Here is a 17,127-nt window from a genome sequence, read left to right on the forward strand (position 1 = left end):
TTAATCCTACTTGCCAAGGACTTTTCATGGCCCTTCCTAATTCCCTACTTGAGTTCTCTACTAGCTTCTTTATAATCCTCAAGGGCTCTGTTTAATTTTAGTTTCCCAAACTTTGCATACCCTTCCTTTTTTCTTCTTGACTAAATTCATCACCTATCTTTACATCCAAGGTTCCCTTACCTTGCCATCCTTGTCCTTCCTTCTTACTGGAACATACTTATCCTGTACTCTGTGCAGTTAGTCTTTAAACACCCTCCATGTGCTAGATGTGGACTTGCCCAAAAACAGCTGTTCCCAAATGACTCTTCCTAGTTCCTGCCTAATACTCTTGTAGTTTGCCCTGTTCCAATTTAATACTCTCCCACAGGTCCATGCTTATCCTTATTTATAGCAATCTTAAAACTTTAGTTGTGGTCACTGTTCCCTAACTGTTCTCTCACTGAATGGTCAGTCACTAACCAGGCTCATTTCCCAATACCAGGTCCAGGCTCCTCTTGTTGAACTATCTACATACTGATTTAAGAAACCTTCCTGAATGCACCTGAGAAATTCTGCATCTAAACCTCTTGCATTAAGGAGGTCCCAGTCCATATGAGGGAATTTGAAATCAGCCAGTACAACAACCCTGTGGTTTTTACATCTTTCCCTAATCTGCCTGTATATCTGTTCCTCAGTATCCAGGTGGCTATTGGTCTGTAGTATGGTCTCATCAGAATGATTGCAGCTTTCTTGTTTTTGAGTTCTACCCATAGGGACTCAGTGAATGAGCCCTCCATTATGTCATCTCTGAGTGCAGCTGTGATATTGTCCCTGATTAGTAGTGCAACTCCCCCCACCCCCCCTCCCCCCACCTTTTACCTTCTCTATCTTTTCTAAAACATCAGAACATTAGGCATTCAGTCCTGCCCCTCTCAAAACCAAGTCTCTGAAATGGTCACAACATCATATTTCCATGTACTGATCCATGCTCTAAGTTCATCAGCCTTGCCCCTCAAACACATTTCAACCCATCCAACTCATCGTATCTATTACCTTGCTCCTGCCTGTTCTTTCTTACAGACTTGCTGGTTATGACATCTGTATTGGTATTGGTTTATTATTGTCACTTGTACCAGGGTACAGTGAAAAACAGTTCGTACAGATCAATTCATTACACGGTGCATTGAGGTAGTACAGGGTAAAAACAATAACAGAATACAGAGTAAAGAGTCACAGCTACAGAGGAAATGCAGTGCAGATAGACAATAAGGTGCAAGGTCATAACAAGGTAGATTGTGAGGTCAAGAGTCCATCTCATCATATAAGGGAACCATTCAATAGTCTTATCACAGGGGGATAGAAGCTTTCCTTAGCCTGGTGGTATATGCTCCTGTATCTTCTGCCTGATGGGAGAGGAGAGAAGAGAGAATGACCAGGGTGGGTGGGGTCTTTGATTATGCTGACTGCTTCACCAAGACAGCGTGAGGTATAGTCAGAATCCATGGAGGGGAGGCTGGTTTCCATGATGCACTGGGCTGTGTCCACAACTCTCTGCAGTTTCTTGTGGTCCCGGGCAGAGCAGTTGCCGTACCAAGCCGTGATGCATCCGGACAGAATGCTTTCTATGGTGCATCAGTAAAAGTTGGTGAGTATCAAAGGGGACTTGCCAAATTTCTTTAGCCTCCTGAGGAAGTAGAGGCACTGTGAGTTTTCTACATGGTTGGACCAGGACAGGCGTTCACTCATAGGAACTTGAAGCTCTCAACCCTCTCGACCTCAGCACCATTGATGTGAACAGGTGCATGTACACCACCCCCTTTCCTGAAGTCAATGACCAGCTCTTTTGTTTTGCTGACATTGAGGGACTCTTGGGTCTCCACATCGGGTGCTCCAGTGGGGTCCAGGAGTCGGGTCTCGGTGGTGGGGGCTCCATGGGGTCAGCTCTTCACCCTGCGCAGACTTCCACGTGGACGGGCCCGTCCTAGGCCTTGCTGGTCATTTCCATATGGGTTTGGGAGTCGGGTCAGTTGTTCCTAGAGGTCGGAAGACCGCCAGCCCTGTAAGAAGATTTAAAAGAACATTATTAGTAATACTTAGTGACAGAATTTAAATTTAAAAGAGTAGAATGATTATAGTAGAAGTAATGAGTACATCTGCAGAGAGCAGCTTGCAATGAGTCACCATGCTCTGGCACCATCTTGGAAGCTACCTTCATCTCAATCCCTCCACTTTCTGACCTGGAGCTCTGGTTTCCATCCCCCTTCCAAACTAGTTTAAACCCACCCAAATAGCACTTGCGAACCTCCCAGCCAAGATATTGGCTCCCCTCCAATTGTGTAGCCCATCACTCTTATACAGCTCGCCTCTGTCTCAGAAGAGGTTCCAATGATCCAAGAACCTGAAACGACCCTGCCCCCTGCACCAGTTTCTCAGCCACACATTCACCTGCCCTGACTAGCACATAGCACTGCGAGTAATCCAGAAATTACTACCTTGGTCCTGCTTTTCAGCCCCTTTGCTAACTTCCTATACTCACTGCGCAGGACCTCTTCCCCCTTCCTACCTATGTTGTTGGTGCCAATGTGCACCACGACCTCTGTGGAGGTTAGTGAACTAAAACTGTACATAGGGGCCAAACTATGTAGCACCTTCTCAAATGTCTTCTGAAAATCCAGATATACTCTACAGGTTCCCTTCAATCCACTCTGCTTGTTCCATCCTTTAAGAACTCTAGCGAATTTGTCAAAACATTATTTTTCTTCAATCAAATCAATGTTGTCTTGGTTTGATTGCATTACATTTCTCTAAACGACTAGCTGCTGCTTCCTTGATCACAGACTTCACAACGTGGCTGACAGTAGATGTTGGAGAAGCTAACTGATCTCTGGTTTTCTGCTTTATTTTCTCCCCCTCTTCTCGAACAGAGGAGTCACATTTATAGTTTTCTAATCTGCTGGTAAACTGAAACTCAACCAAACTTCAATGGATCCACTTTCTTTAAAACCCTTGGATCTCTATGACTTAATGCCTTTACTCCCATTATTTTTTTCTAATCTCTTGTAAAAGGGTTTGTTGCAAGTTCTTCCATACTGTTTGAAACCAGCCCGTCTGATACCTTTGGCTAATTTGCAGTGTCCTCCACTGTGAAGATTGATGCCAGGTATTGTTTTGAATTATCTGCCACTTCCTTGTTTCCTGTTGTCAGTTCCCCAATCTCGCCCTCCAGGAGTCCCACTCTTACCTTAGCTATCCTTTTCCTTTTTATATATTCATGGATGTTTTGTGCTGTTTGTTTTGATTGTACATGTCAGTTTTCTCCCAGAATCAATTTTCTCCCTCCTAACCAGCTCTGTAGTCTGTCACTGCTGATTCCTGAGAAACTCCTAGTCTTCTGTTCTACCATTAGCTTTTCTACTTTGTTCTAATTACTAAGTTTTTCTTTTAAATGTTTCTTTACCTTCTTTGTTAGCCATGGATCATTCATCTTTAAATATCCACCACTGATCATGTACTGACCTTTACTTTGGCTTTGGAAATTTGGTGTGGGGCATGCGAATGATGTGACTTGCCAGACACAGCCAACCAGGTATAATTTGGCCCTCAGTACCAGGGAAATGGATGTTGGTCTGGGAGCGGACACTGACTCTGGTTCACTTATCCTGCTCGTGGATTTGGAAGATTTTGCAGAGGCAGCTTTGGTGTCATCACCCTGTGCTTTGCAGTTCTTGCAAAGAGTAATCAAAATCTCTGAAGCATGTGGGATGGAAGGGATCGCTGGTAGACTCAGAGCTTTGAAGATCAATATCACAAACCTGACACAAATACTTCTCCTCAGATGGTCAGAAGTCACACTGGTGCACTGAAGGCAAGGGTGAATTTCATCTGTTAAGTGACTTCTCGGGGTTCCCTGTTTAAAAATGAAGAGCTGTAGTTAATTAGCTTCTGGATCTCTGTTATCTTGATCAAACCAATTGTGGTTCTTTCTGGTAGAGAGGCCAATTATAGTGGATTTCAAGGCAATTCAGATGTTGTGGATATTTTATGGCTGCTATTAGCCATGAGTTGTCAGGTTGTGTCTGTGGTGCTGTCTAAGAAGAGCAATTTTTGTAGGCTCTTTGAGAACATTAACACTGGGGATTTTTTGGCAAACTTTCTGTTATAGCTGGAGACACAAGTCTGCAAATGCTGGAATCTGAAGCAACAAACAATCTGCTGGAGGAATTTGGCAGATCGAGCAGCATCACTTGGGGGGGGGGGGGTGGGAGTGTTGGGGTAGGGGGAGGAATTATCAACGTTTCAGGTCGAAACCTTGCATCGGGATCTGATGTAGGGTTTTGACCCAAAACATCAACAATTCCTTTCCCCCCATTGATGCTGCTTGACCTGCTGAGTTCCTCCAGTAGATTGTTTATTCCTTTCTGTTTTAGCTATTGTTTTGAGCCCAGAATGATTGTGATAAGCACATGTTAAGCAGTCCTCAGTTCAACTGTCATCAATATCTATTATGGTATGGTGATATGGACATCCTTGAGGTCTCTCACTTGGATGATGATATAATCTAATGGGTGGTAGTGTCTGGATTAGATGTATTGCCGTGAGGTCCCTTGCCTGTCTCTCTCTGCCAAAACAGGGTGCTGCTTCTGACAAGATTGTGCTGCTTCTATTCTGTCAGAAAGAGCCCCCCAACCCACTGAAGGCAAAAGTTTGGTTCAAGTTTTGATTTGTTTTATTCAAGTGGTTCCTGATGCTGAAGGTAGCAGGAGGTCGATTTCAACTCCTTCAGACATACTGTAAAAGCACAGTTGAGGATTTTTTTTATTTAGGCAAGCAGTTAAATGTTTTGAATGCACAAGCTGCCTCTTGCCCTGTAATTTATCTTGAATAATCGTTTCCAAGGATAAATAACATGTATGCTTAACAAAGAAGAATAAAATGAAGAACAATTAAAAAGACTTGTGGAAACTTAATTTTAATTACCCCTTTTTTCTTTGTTGTGCCCTGCAGGTTGTTGGGAGAGGAGCCTTTGGAGTTGTCTGCAAAGCAAAGTGGCGTGGAAAAGATGTAGCTATAAAGCAAATTGAAAGTGAATCGGAGAGGAAAGCATTCATTGTGGAGGTATTTTTTTTATCCTTGAATTCACCACAGATTTTCAGAACAATGATTTCTCTGAATACCACATGCAGTTTGATAGATCCATCTCAGATTTCAGACCCAACACTCATGCATCCCTTTCCATACAAGTGCCCCATCCCATATCTGTTTGTGGATTCTGACTGCTAGACTCCATCTCTTCATCCCCTTGTCTTTCCCAATCTATTGCCTAAGCAGCCTATTGTAATGTTGCTGTAAGAGTGAAGGTAGAACCAATGAGAGAAAGAATGGGGGGGGGGGGGTGGGGAATACTCCCTCTCTTGCCCCACTATCACCCTCTCATTTTCTATTGCCAAAGCAATGTCTCCTCCACCAACCTCACCTGTCCCTCCACACCTTTCCATTATCATTTCTCTCTCTAATTGAATAGCATAGAGGGCTCAAGGGGCAGTCGACTACTTTTTTTTACTTATTTTCTATTAGTATGATTTGTAAATTTGTCAAAATGGTGCCAGTTAAGGTTGGTAATCCATTTGAGGTTATCAGCCGGCCACATGGATTTCTTCTGTGATGCCCTACACTTTGCATAGTGCTGGTAAATGGGGTAAATATAGATGGGTATGGATGGTCAGCATAGGCATCGTGGGCCAAATGGCCTGTTTCTGTGGAGTTACAGTGAAAGCATATAACCAGTGATAGTTGCCTCTCTCTGCCAGTAATCACATATGATTGTCTTGTTCTTGTAAACTGTTTTCAATGTAGCAACTCCAGGGCAGCAGAGTGGCATGAGTAATGACATCAGAGGCCTCGGTTCAATCCTGACCTCGGGTGCTGTCTGTAGGAGGTTCGCACATTCTCCATGTGACTGCATGGGTTTCCCCTGGGTGCCACATCCCAAAGATATGTGGGTTAGTAGCTTAATTGGCCACTGTATACTTAACCCTGTAAACCCAAGTATTCTGGTAAACTTGCTGCACCCCACCAAGGCCAGTGTATCCCTTCTGAGGTACTCAATAATTAATGCAAAACTCAATGTAGCATCTGATCAAGATTCTTTTTAACTGGAGGATGACATCGTCCCCTTTCTGTTTCAAATCTTTATCCTAAAAGGCTATTATTTCATCTGTCCTTTTAATTGTTTTCCCGCCTTCTAGCTTTATTTGTTTTGTATATTTGGACTCACAAAAGCCATTTTCTTCTCTACAGTTCCTATTGGCCTCGCTAGTGTGGAAGTGCTTGTATGTGTTTTTTCTTGGGTGCCAAAGTGGATGACCTCACACTTACCACCTTGAATGCCATTTCTCATCATTGTAAACACATTTAATTGGTCTGTATCTCATCAACACAACTTATTTTCCCTCTTAATACTGTGCTTCCAATTGGATTTTTCTATTCCTTCGCTATATTTAATAATCAGATGAACAGTTGAGCCCCAAAACAGATTCCTGGAGGTAACCATGTCATTTGCGGTAAATAAGGGGTAAGTTACCGACAACTGAAATGAGGAGATTTTTTTGTTACTCAAAGGATGGTGAGTCTTTGAAATTTGCTACTCCAGAGGGCTGTGGTGGTTTAGTCATTGATTTTACTCAAAACTGAGATGCATATAGTTTTGGGTATTAGAGGAACTGAGAGATATGGGGATAAGGCAAAACAAAATGGTGCTGAGGTGGAAGATCAGCCCTGATCTTGTTGAATGCAGGCTTGAGGGGTCAAATGCCCTAGTCCTGTTCCTGTTCCTTATGTTTTATGTACCCTTTATGCCCACCCTGTATCAAAATAATTACTTAAAAATGCACTTATTTTTGCTAATGATGTCTGCTGTGGAACCTTATCAAATGCCTTGTAGATTAAAGCAACTTTTAACGCTCTGTTAACTTAGAAGGCGGTGAGCCTGTTTGCTGACAGTTGTAAGTAGGCAGAAAAGATAATCTTTGATTTTGTGCCAGGACTCTGTCTTCTGTTAAACTTGGTATTGGTTCCTTGGAAGAAGCTCAGGAAATGATTACAGAGAGGGATTTGCCGGGGTCAGATGGGATGGAGAAAGTTCCATTTTGTATGTGGCAATTGCTTTTTATCTGTTGGTTGTTAATTACCTTTAATCTCTACTGCAGTCTGAGTGATTTTGTTTTTAATCAAACTCCAAATAATAGTAAATTATGTGAGGGTTTCTGTTAATAACACAATAAATAATTGAATTATAAATGGCTCCATACTGTATAAAATTCTGTCAGGTATAAAATTTTATTCCAGATTAATTTTTTAACAGTGTGCTTTTTCAATATCTACCATATGATAAAGGAGATTCATTGTTTTGCGAATAACACAAAACCAAAGTAGCATTAGAGATCTGCCTTTTTTTTTCAGGCAAAGCCACACTAAGTAATTTCCTTGCTGCATATCCCGTCTACTCCAGTCCCTTAGTGTCTACTATAAATTAATCATAAACAGCAAGAAAGAATAAATTCAGTGCCACTTGTATTATATTAGTGTATTTTAATGTCTTAGATATTTTTTATTCTGTGCATGTGATCCCATGTTTAGGGGCAATTAATTATTTGCTACTTTCTTTTTGGCAGCTTGTGGTAGAGTTTCCTTACTGCAGCCAACTAAGGCTGTTTTACTGTGTAGTTTTATCCAGAACTTTTTAATATTTCATAACTTGTTTTTTTCTGTTGCAGCTTCGACAGTTGTCACGTGTAACGCACCCAAATATTGTGAAACTCTACGGAGCCTGTTTAAATCCAGTATGTAGATCAATTTCTAGCAACGTTTCTGGCTATGTAATCTGATTGCACATTACTATGGTTTGATCAAAATAGTGTGTTTATATTTCAGAGAAATTATATTGTTTCATATCAAGAGGGCTTAACTTTGTAAGTGAATTATGTTCTTCAAAAAGAAAATCAGTCTTTCTGTTTGTCTTGGAACTTCTCACTCCACTTTTCAGAACATTCTGTAACCTGCTTGACTACATTGCTGTTGGATTGTCCTGGCAAGCAACTATAATTTCTGTTTCTTCGACTGCTAGTTACATCAACTACTACTCATTAACACAAAAAAAATTCAAATATTTCAAGTCTCTCCTTACAGAGACTTTGATCTAAACATGGCTTAAAAGAGAAGCAAGAAGGCTTAGAAAGGGAATTCCAGAATATAGCACATGATTGCTGCTGAAGATCACTATTGTCAGATAATAAAGGGCGATGCATAAATTGCTATAGTTGGAGAGGTTGAGGGCTTGGGTTATGTTGTAAATTCAGCTTGGAGACAAATAACATTTGGCATTGATGGTAGAATATAGAGTTCGTCAGTAGTGCCGATGGAGGTGGCTTTAACGAATGACATTTCAGATTATCCATGATTGAACATTGGACAGCAATTTGACAGCATGGAGGCAGAAGAGCAATTGACAAATCTGAGAAGGTTCTCAGTATGCGTGTGGAGAGGACCTCCCAGATCTATTAAATATGCCAAGGTCAAATTTGAATGTTCAAGAGCATTTAGTACAAGTTTGAGGGGCTGCAAGGTGTGCTGCCAGAGATACTGTAACTATTCTTGTATCGTTTAAGTGTAGAATCAGGTGAACATGATTCTAGAAGTTGGACAATGGAACAGCTTGGATGTTGATGTATTTAACTGTTTTAAAACTCTGAGAAGTGGTAACCTTTTGAAGAGAGGAAAGAAGAGAGTTGCAAAAGTTTGCTTCAATGGAGGGGTTAGCGTGAAAGTGAAATTTATTTTGGGAATGTGAAGAATTTTTTCAGTCTCCCATTCATTAACTAGCAGAACTTCTGGCTTAGCAAATACGGCTGTCATATAAACTGTCTGACAGCAATAACAGATTATGAGATTATAATTTAGAGAGAACTACATTTTGTCACTGCTCATGAGGATTAAATTTATTATTGAATTACACATCTTTGAAATCTTCAAGTGAAAGTTTTACTGTAAAGATTCAGAATTGGGACATTCACAAAGTATTGTACAGCATTCTTCTTTTCTGTTGGTAGCTGAATAATTAGAATCAAATGTTAAATTGCAATCAAGGATATAATAGTTAATAGTTTTAAAGTAAATAACTCAAAAGTTAGAATTATTTTGTTTTGTTTATACACTTGTTTGTCATAAGCTGATAAATGGACCTATTTTTGTTTTGAAATAGCTACAGCTCGTAGGCTAAAATTGTAGATACATGTACAAGAAATTGGACCTTGGCCATTTTTGGTCACTAAATCAGTACTGTATATAGCACTAATGCCAAATCCAATGTCACAAAAGAGTTACAAAACCAAGCTATCCTTGCTTTAATAAATCACTGTGGGAGGATGTAACAGTGCTCTATGGCCATTGGTGGCGCTAAGGCCCTGTGATCAGCAGTTGCATTGGGTCCACAAATCAAGGATCTGTGCTCTGCATTCATCAGTTCTTTGAAACATCTACTCTTTACAGAAGGCTGCCAGTACCAATTTTTTTTAAATAAAAATTAAATGGGTTGCTTCTTTACATGTTAATATCTTAGTGGGTTGAAGTTACGTTATTGGTTGTAGTTTAGTTACATTAGTAGTTGAAGTTCATGCATTATTCACTATTTTTAGCATGATGCACTTCTCATTTTATTGAGTTATTTACAAGGACTGCAAGTCACTACTTATTTTATCTAATTTCTTTTGTTAAATAAAACAAGCCGTGCACACTGTTGACTGTTTTGCATACACTAAATATAAAGGGGAAATTACATCCGTGTTGGAGTGAATGCATGACGGGAAGTGCAAGGCCAATTACCTGATGGATGGAACTTCCACACAAAATGGTCAGAAGTACTTCAAATTTTAATTTCAACATTTTTTTTCCTTTGGTTATGTATTCTCCCAAAAAGAAAAATAATCAATATTTTATTAGAAGACAGCAAATATGTTCTGTACCCTCACTGTAATACTTTATTCCAGGTATGCCTTGTAATGGAATATGCAGAGGGAGGCTCCCTTTATAATGGTAAGTTGAAATTGGAGTTACAGTTAGTGACTGTCTCAATAGGATTGTAAAAATGTTATGCTTATTTTTGTGATGCATGTGAATTGTTTGCTATGGCTTTTAAAATTAAGTGTTCACAATCATAAAATCATAAATAAAAACAATTCTTATTATCATTTCTCTGGCATTTAGTGAATAAAACGCACCATATGTTAGCATTGATCTAAGTATTACAGACTGGGAAGATCCATGTTTGATTTTCTACTTCTTTCAATTGAGGCAGAATTGGAAATCTTCTAATTGACCTTAACAATCTTGGAATAAGATGTTTGGAAAATCAGCCAGATTTCCTGCTGTATCTGTGTTCAATGAGCATCAGTTAAATGTGTTATGTAAGTGTTAGACGTGAAGACTGGAACAGATTTGGCTGCAATGCAGATCAGTTATTAATTTGGTGATACTGTTAAAAGTCACATGAGAAAGACAGCCAAATGAGGGAGATGCTAAAGGGCATCCACAGAATCTAGCATAAATATTTAATATATTAAATATTCCACATTGCATATCAATGTGACCATGCAAGGTGGTGAGGACCTACAAAAATACGATCAATGGAGAAGAGGTTCTTTGATATCTTCTACAATATATCCAATCATAGAATCTACCACATGTCTTTGATTTCTGTAGTTAAGTATTAACTTTTCAAGTTCTGTATAAATTCTGTCTTTCTGATTCTAGTAACTTCAGGTTCTTCAATCTTATTATTTGTATTCAGAGTTGAATAACTTCATTCCATCTGTGATGGATTCCTTTTTATTCAACCTACTGTTTTCTTTTGGGATGAAAAGGATAACTAAGTATTAAGTAGTTGGAACATGTTATGTTTGAGCTCATGATTCAGAATGGAACATACTGATTTTATCGATTAATTCTGGTCAGTTGGTGTTTTATGTCAGGCTATGCAAACTGTGCCCCAAGAATGGATGTGATTGAGCCAATTTCAAGTTGGATCTTTTATCTGCACTGTATTGTATTTATTAAACTAGCTAAATCACTTGCATTCTGGTTATGGCCAATGATCTGATGTTTTTCCTGTAGAACAAGAAAAACCCTTTGACTTTCTCTCGTATAGGCAAAAATAATGATCCCTGGTGTTTCCCACACTAACAACCACATGTAAACTGGGAGAGGCAATAGAACAGAATTATTTTATTGCCTCTCCCAATAGATTTAATAAATTATTTATTTGACAGAAACAGATTCTGTTAAATCGGGACAAAATTAGAATGAAAATGATTTTCCACCAATTCCTCAAGATGATTAGAATAAATTTCAGCAGAACCATGAGATGTATTATATAGTAATTAGGTTCACAGGACTCTAATTTCCTTACAATTGAATCATTCTGGTAAAATTCCTGTGCACCCACTCAAAGGTTTCCTAAATTCATGCACTCTAAAGTGCCCAGGATTGAACTCGTGGAGGCATAATTGGGAATTTATGAAGGTTTAACATAGTTTCCTTGCTTTTTCACTTTGTTTCCATGTACTTAGCCATTGTTCTCTTTGTTGCACTGGTTTTCATGATGTTTTAGGGCAATAGGTTAGTTCGCAGCAATTCATGTGACATATTGGTATGGATAATTTGCTGGCTAGCAGGAAACAGTAGACGTATATAGGTTGTCTTCAGGTTGGCAAGATGAAACCAGTATTGGTTTATTATTGTCACTTGTACCGAGGTACAGTGAAAAATTTATCTTGCATATCGTTCGTACAGATCAATTCATTACACAGTGCATGGAGGTAGTACAGGATAGAAACAATAATAGAATATAGACTAAAATGTCACAGCTACAGAGGAAGTGCAGTGCAGGTGGACAATAAGGTGCAAAGTCATAACAAGGTAGATTATGAGGTCAAGAGTCCATCTCATCGTATAAGGAACCGTTAAATAGTCTTATCACAGTGGGATAGAAGCTGTCCTTGAGCCTGGTGGTATGTGCCCTTGGGCTCCTGTATCTTCTGCCTGATGGGAGAGGGGAAAAGAGAGAATGACCCGGGTGGGTGGGGTCTTTGATTCGGCTGGCTGTTTCACCAAGGTAACAAGAGGTATAGACAGGGTCCATGGAGGGGAGGCTGGTTTCTGTGATGTGCTGGGCTGTGTCCACAGCTCTCTGCAGTTTCTTGCATAGTGTGTCACAGGGCAAGAAAATAGTGCTAAGGTACAGTTTCGGCTATGATCTTAATGGGGCAAGCTTGAGTGGATGAATGACCTATTCCCATTCCTATTTCCTTTGTTTATTATGTTCTTATCAATGTTTTTGGAGGTCTTTAACTACCAGCTGCTTTTTGATCAGCAAGCTATTTGGTTGTCTTGCCACCATGTTCTCAAAGGTTTAAAGCCCCATGGATGAAGAGCAGATAAGGCAAAAATACATTGCTTTCCAAGCACTCAATATTATAGAGTGGTGAGTATAGAAAGTACAGGGGTGACAGTATAAAAAGGAAATTAGGAAAGCAGAGATGCCATGGGGAAAAAAAAATTGGCGGATAAAGGAAAATTCAAAGATGTTTTATAAATACATAAAGATCAAATAGGTATTGTTTCCTGTTTCCTCCCACATCCCAAAGATGTACAGATTAGTAGGTTAATTGGCCACTGTAATTTGCTCCTAATGTGTAGATGAGTGGTAGAATCTGGGGTTGAGGGGAAGGTAGGGAGAATAAAATGGATTTAGTGTACATGGGTGCATGATAGTTGTTGCAGACTTGGTGGGCCAACGAGTAAATTTCTATGCTGTATGACTGAATAACAGTTTGGATGGGTAATAAATGCTGACCCTGCCAGTGGTGTCACTATTATTCAGGAAAAATGAATGAATAAATATCACATTTAAAAAGGGAGAACAGCTGCATCACTGTCTCATTTATCAGCACAGTACTAGATATTACCACTAGGTGGACCAAATGAAAGGGAAATGCTTTCACAGAGTGAGATGTTTTCACTTTTCTAAAAAAAAGCCTTGACTGCAATATGTGTATTCGTTCCAAACTTACAACCAAGAAGGAAGAAATTTTAGCTGGCAAGGTGTATTTTAACATTTAATAAAATGCTGTTAAAACAATAATTTTCATTGGTTTACTAATTGTTTTTGGAGCATTACAGATTTGTATTATTTCTGGTTTAGCCAGTAGCCATTTCTAATCAAACCTCAGGCACTGCCTGTGTGGACGCATTCTCCCTGTGACTGCATGGATTTCAGCCACAGTCAGAGAGAGATCCAGCACCAAAACAGGCCTTTTGGCCCACTGAGTGCACTCTGGCCATCAACCACCCGTTTACAGTAATCCTATATTAATTACACTTTTATTCTCCCCAAACTCCTATCAACACCCTACCCAGATTCTAACTATAATGCAACCTGAAGGAAACTGGACCACCTGGAAGAGAACACACTGTCAGAGGGAGAACATCAAACTCTACTCGGACAACACTCAAGGTTGGGATTGAGCCCAGGTCTCTGGTGCTGTAAGGCAACAGCTCTAGTAGCTGTGTCACTGTGCTGCCCAATGCTTGATTTCCTCCATTATCAAAGACATAATGGTTTGTAGGCTAATTGGCTACTGTAAATTGCACCTGTTGAGGCAGGGGAGGTGGAGATAAAGGCATTGGCTTATGAGGAAAGATTTATCAGTCCCAAATACCTTGGTTAGTTTGTTTGTATCCTGGCCAACATTACTTCATTTCTCTCTTCTCCATCCACCCAGACCCCCTAAAGGTTTCCTTGTCATTAACATTGAATCACTTCCTGGTAGATAATTCAATTTTAACTGGATTAGGACGGAATGAGAGCATCTTTAGATGCATTTACAGGATGTGTCTGAGAAGGAAATTCCAAGCCTAAGTACCCTCTGTTGGCTGTCCAATTTGCAAAAGACCAACTACTGCTATGGATATGCCCTTGTGAGATAAAACTTGACAATTATCACTTGAGGAGTCTGAAAACAGGAAGAAACTGCAGCTCGTCTCTAATCTCCAAGTAAATTCCTTCACTCTTTCTATTCAGAAGGATATTGTATAATCCATGAAATCCTATCATTTTACTATCTCACAGGAATCAGTTTTTACGACCTTAACCTGCTCTAAAATGTTAATGCTGCAAGACATGTTAACTTTCTTGTGCTGCTTTTGGGATAGGAGAAACACACCATCATCTTAAACTTGCATCCATTACTTGTGTCCATCAAGCTGCAAATAGAAACTGATTTCATCATGACACCCCACCGCCCCTCCCCCCGCCCCCCCCCGTGCTGAACATTGTATAACTTTGTGGATTTCTGTTGTAACCTATTGGAAGGACGAGGAGACCACAGCACAATTAACATTCATTTTTAGCTTTAAATTTGAATGCATGTTCAGATGCAAAACTACAGTTTTAATATAGAATAAGGAATCTGAATGATCTTATTAACTGAAAAACAGGAAAAGATATTTTGTGGTAATTGGGTTTTAACAGGAATTCTGTGATGTTATCAGATTAGCAAACATTTTTGCTGCAGGGGAACATTCTGACATACACTTTTCAGTAGGAAATTGAAAATTACCTTAAAAATGGAGGAAAGCTGATTTTTTTTTAATTCTCTGCTTTTGTTACAAGATTGCTCCCTTTGCATGATCTTTGTGCTTTTCTTGATGCTTTTGGAGAAAAAGGTCTTCCTGATTGTTTCTTGAAAATCTTTGTAATGTTTGACCTGACTAAATTCCATGGTAAATGATTCTGTATGTTATAAATGTCAGACTGGTTCCTTACAGGTGGAGTGATGGTTTGAGCATTCTGAACAAACAAGACTGTTTTTGAATTCTGGATGCTGTTGTTTGTAGCTGTAGCTGCCAATTTCAATTTGTAGTAATATATTCTTGCTTTATGCTATTTTGATATATTTCAAATAATGAATTAAAGTTAATAAATGGTTGAAAAGAATTTTTTTCAATGATATTTCATGATGAGCCTTTAATTTACAGTGCTACATGGAGCTGAGCCTTTACCATATTACACTGCTGCCCATGCAATGAATTGGTGTTTACAGTGTGCACAAGGAGTGGCATACTTACATGGCATGAAACCCAAGGCTTTAATCCACAGGGACCTCAAACCACCAAAGTAGGTTCTTTCTTAATGAAAAAAAGAACAGCAGCTAATATAGACTGTATTAATGAAAAGCATAATGAATTTTGGCTGAAGATTTAAGATTGGAGCTAATGTAGATTGGAGAGATCTTTGGTCATTATCTACCTTATCGTTTGTGTTACTGAAAATGCTTAATGTTGGTAGTAAATTCTGAAAAATGAGAAATGTTCTATTTGCTGCCATGTGGAAATTAAGTAAAGAATTATTGGTATTGGTTTATTATTGTCACTTGTACCGAGGTACAGTGAAAAGCTTGTCTTACAAACCAATCATACAGGTCAATTCATTACACAGTGCAGTTACATTGAGTTAGTACAGAGCGCATTGATGTAGTACAGGTAAAAACAATAACAGTACAGAGTAAAGTGTCACAGCTACAAAGAAAGTGCAGTGCAATAAGGTGCAAGGTCACAACAAGGTAGATCGTGAGGTCATAGTCCATCTCATTATCTGAGTTGGGGGACAAATCCACTCCAACCAGTGGAGGTTGGTGCACGACATTTACAAAATCACCATGCACATTTTTGACCAAAGTCAGTGCCCTGCCCTGACAAAACACAGAAATTGCCATAATCATTGTCAAATGTAACATCCTCTTAGACTTTGACCATGGGCTTCATCATCCTCTGACCTTGCTGCAGTCATTAAGAAATTAAGATATAGAAGCAGGAGTAGCCTTTTCAACCCCTTGTGCCTGTTCTACTATTCAATAAGATGATGCCTGATCTTTTATCTCAGCCCACTTTCTTGCACCAACCAATATCCCTTGACTCCCTTCTTATCTAAAAATGTATTAATATATTTCTGGATTAAACTCAGGAACTAAGCCTCCACAGTCCTCTTGGGTAGAGAATTCCAACGAGTCTCTACCTTCTGAGTGGAGAAATGTTCTCCCACCTCTGTCCTGAATGGCTGACATTTTATTTGGTGACTGTGACCCCAAGCTAAAGCCACCCCAGTTAGGGCAACATCATTCCTGTACCTACCCTCCTAGGCCTATTTAAAACAAAATGTTCGATATTTCAGTAAGAAATGTTCTGTCTATTGAACCTACATTGCTCTCCCTCTATCTTAAATGTAGCCTTGCTTCAATGCGAAGACCAGGCCTGTACACAATACTCCACATGTGGTCTCACTGGATCCCTAAAGAACTGAAGCAAGACAGGGTAGCAGAGTGGTGCAGTTAGTAGATCCATTGCCTCACAGCGCCAGAGAGCCAGGTTCGGTACTGACCTGATGTCATCCAAAATTGAAGACTGGTTCAATCCTAGTTTCTTGGCCAACATCACTATCAAAAGGAAAGCAGCTGATCACCTACCCCACTTTTGTTTGTGGGATTCTGCACCTATAGAAGTTGTACTGTTTACCTACGTAATTGTAACTGGACTTTTACGTGACATCATATAGAGAGTAGTTTTGTTTTTATTTTGAACAGTGTGAAATTCACAAGATCACAAGACAAGGGAGCAGAAACAGGCCATTCGGCCCATCGAGTCTGCTCCAAGGAAAAGGGAAAAAGAAATGGGGTGGGAAAAAAAAGAAGAAAAGAAAAGAAAAAGAAAAAAAGAAAAAAAAACTATTCTAATCCCATTTTCCAGCCTTATCCCCATATCCCTTGATACCCTGACTATTTAGATATCTGTCTATCTCCTCCTTGAATACCCCCACTGATCTGGCCTCCACTGCTGTGCGTGGCAAGGAGTTCCACAATTTCACCACCCTCTGGGTAAAGAAATTTCTCCTCATCTCTGTCTTGAAACTGTACCCTCTAATTCTAAGATTGTGCCCTCTGGTCCTGGACACGCCCACCAAGGGAAACAGCCTAGCCACATCTATTCTATCCTTACCTGTCAACATTTTAAATGTCGCTACGAGGTCCCCTCTCATCCTTCTGT

At 39.7% G+C, this 17,127-nt stretch overlaps 1 protein-coding gene across 4 annotated transcripts in view; it reads left to right on the plus strand.

The window, feature by feature from the left end:
* Positions 1-17,127, plus strand: part of map3k7 (mitogen-activated protein kinase kinase kinase 7) — a 97,756-nt gene that overhangs the window by 19,188 nt on the left and 61,441 nt on the right. For all 4 annotated transcript variants that reach the window (XM_052024553.1, XM_052024554.1, XM_052024555.1 and 1 more), the window contains exons 2-5: positions 4,984-5,094; positions 7,752-7,817; positions 10,020-10,065; positions 15,067-15,205. In XM_052024553.1, coding sequence (XP_051880513.1) covers positions 4,984-5,094; positions 7,752-7,817; positions 10,020-10,065; positions 15,067-15,205 — 362 coding nt within the window. The remainder of the gene's footprint in view (positions 1-4,983; positions 5,095-7,751; positions 7,818-10,019; positions 10,066-15,066; positions 15,206-17,127) is intronic.

The sequence above is a fragment of the Pristis pectinata genome, chromosome 10 (genome assembly GCF_009764475.1).
Source record: "Pristis pectinata isolate sPriPec2 chromosome 10, sPriPec2.1.pri, whole genome shotgun sequence".
Classification (NCBI taxonomy): Eukaryota; Metazoa; Chordata; class Chondrichthyes; order Rhinopristiformes; family Pristidae; genus Pristis; species Pristis pectinata.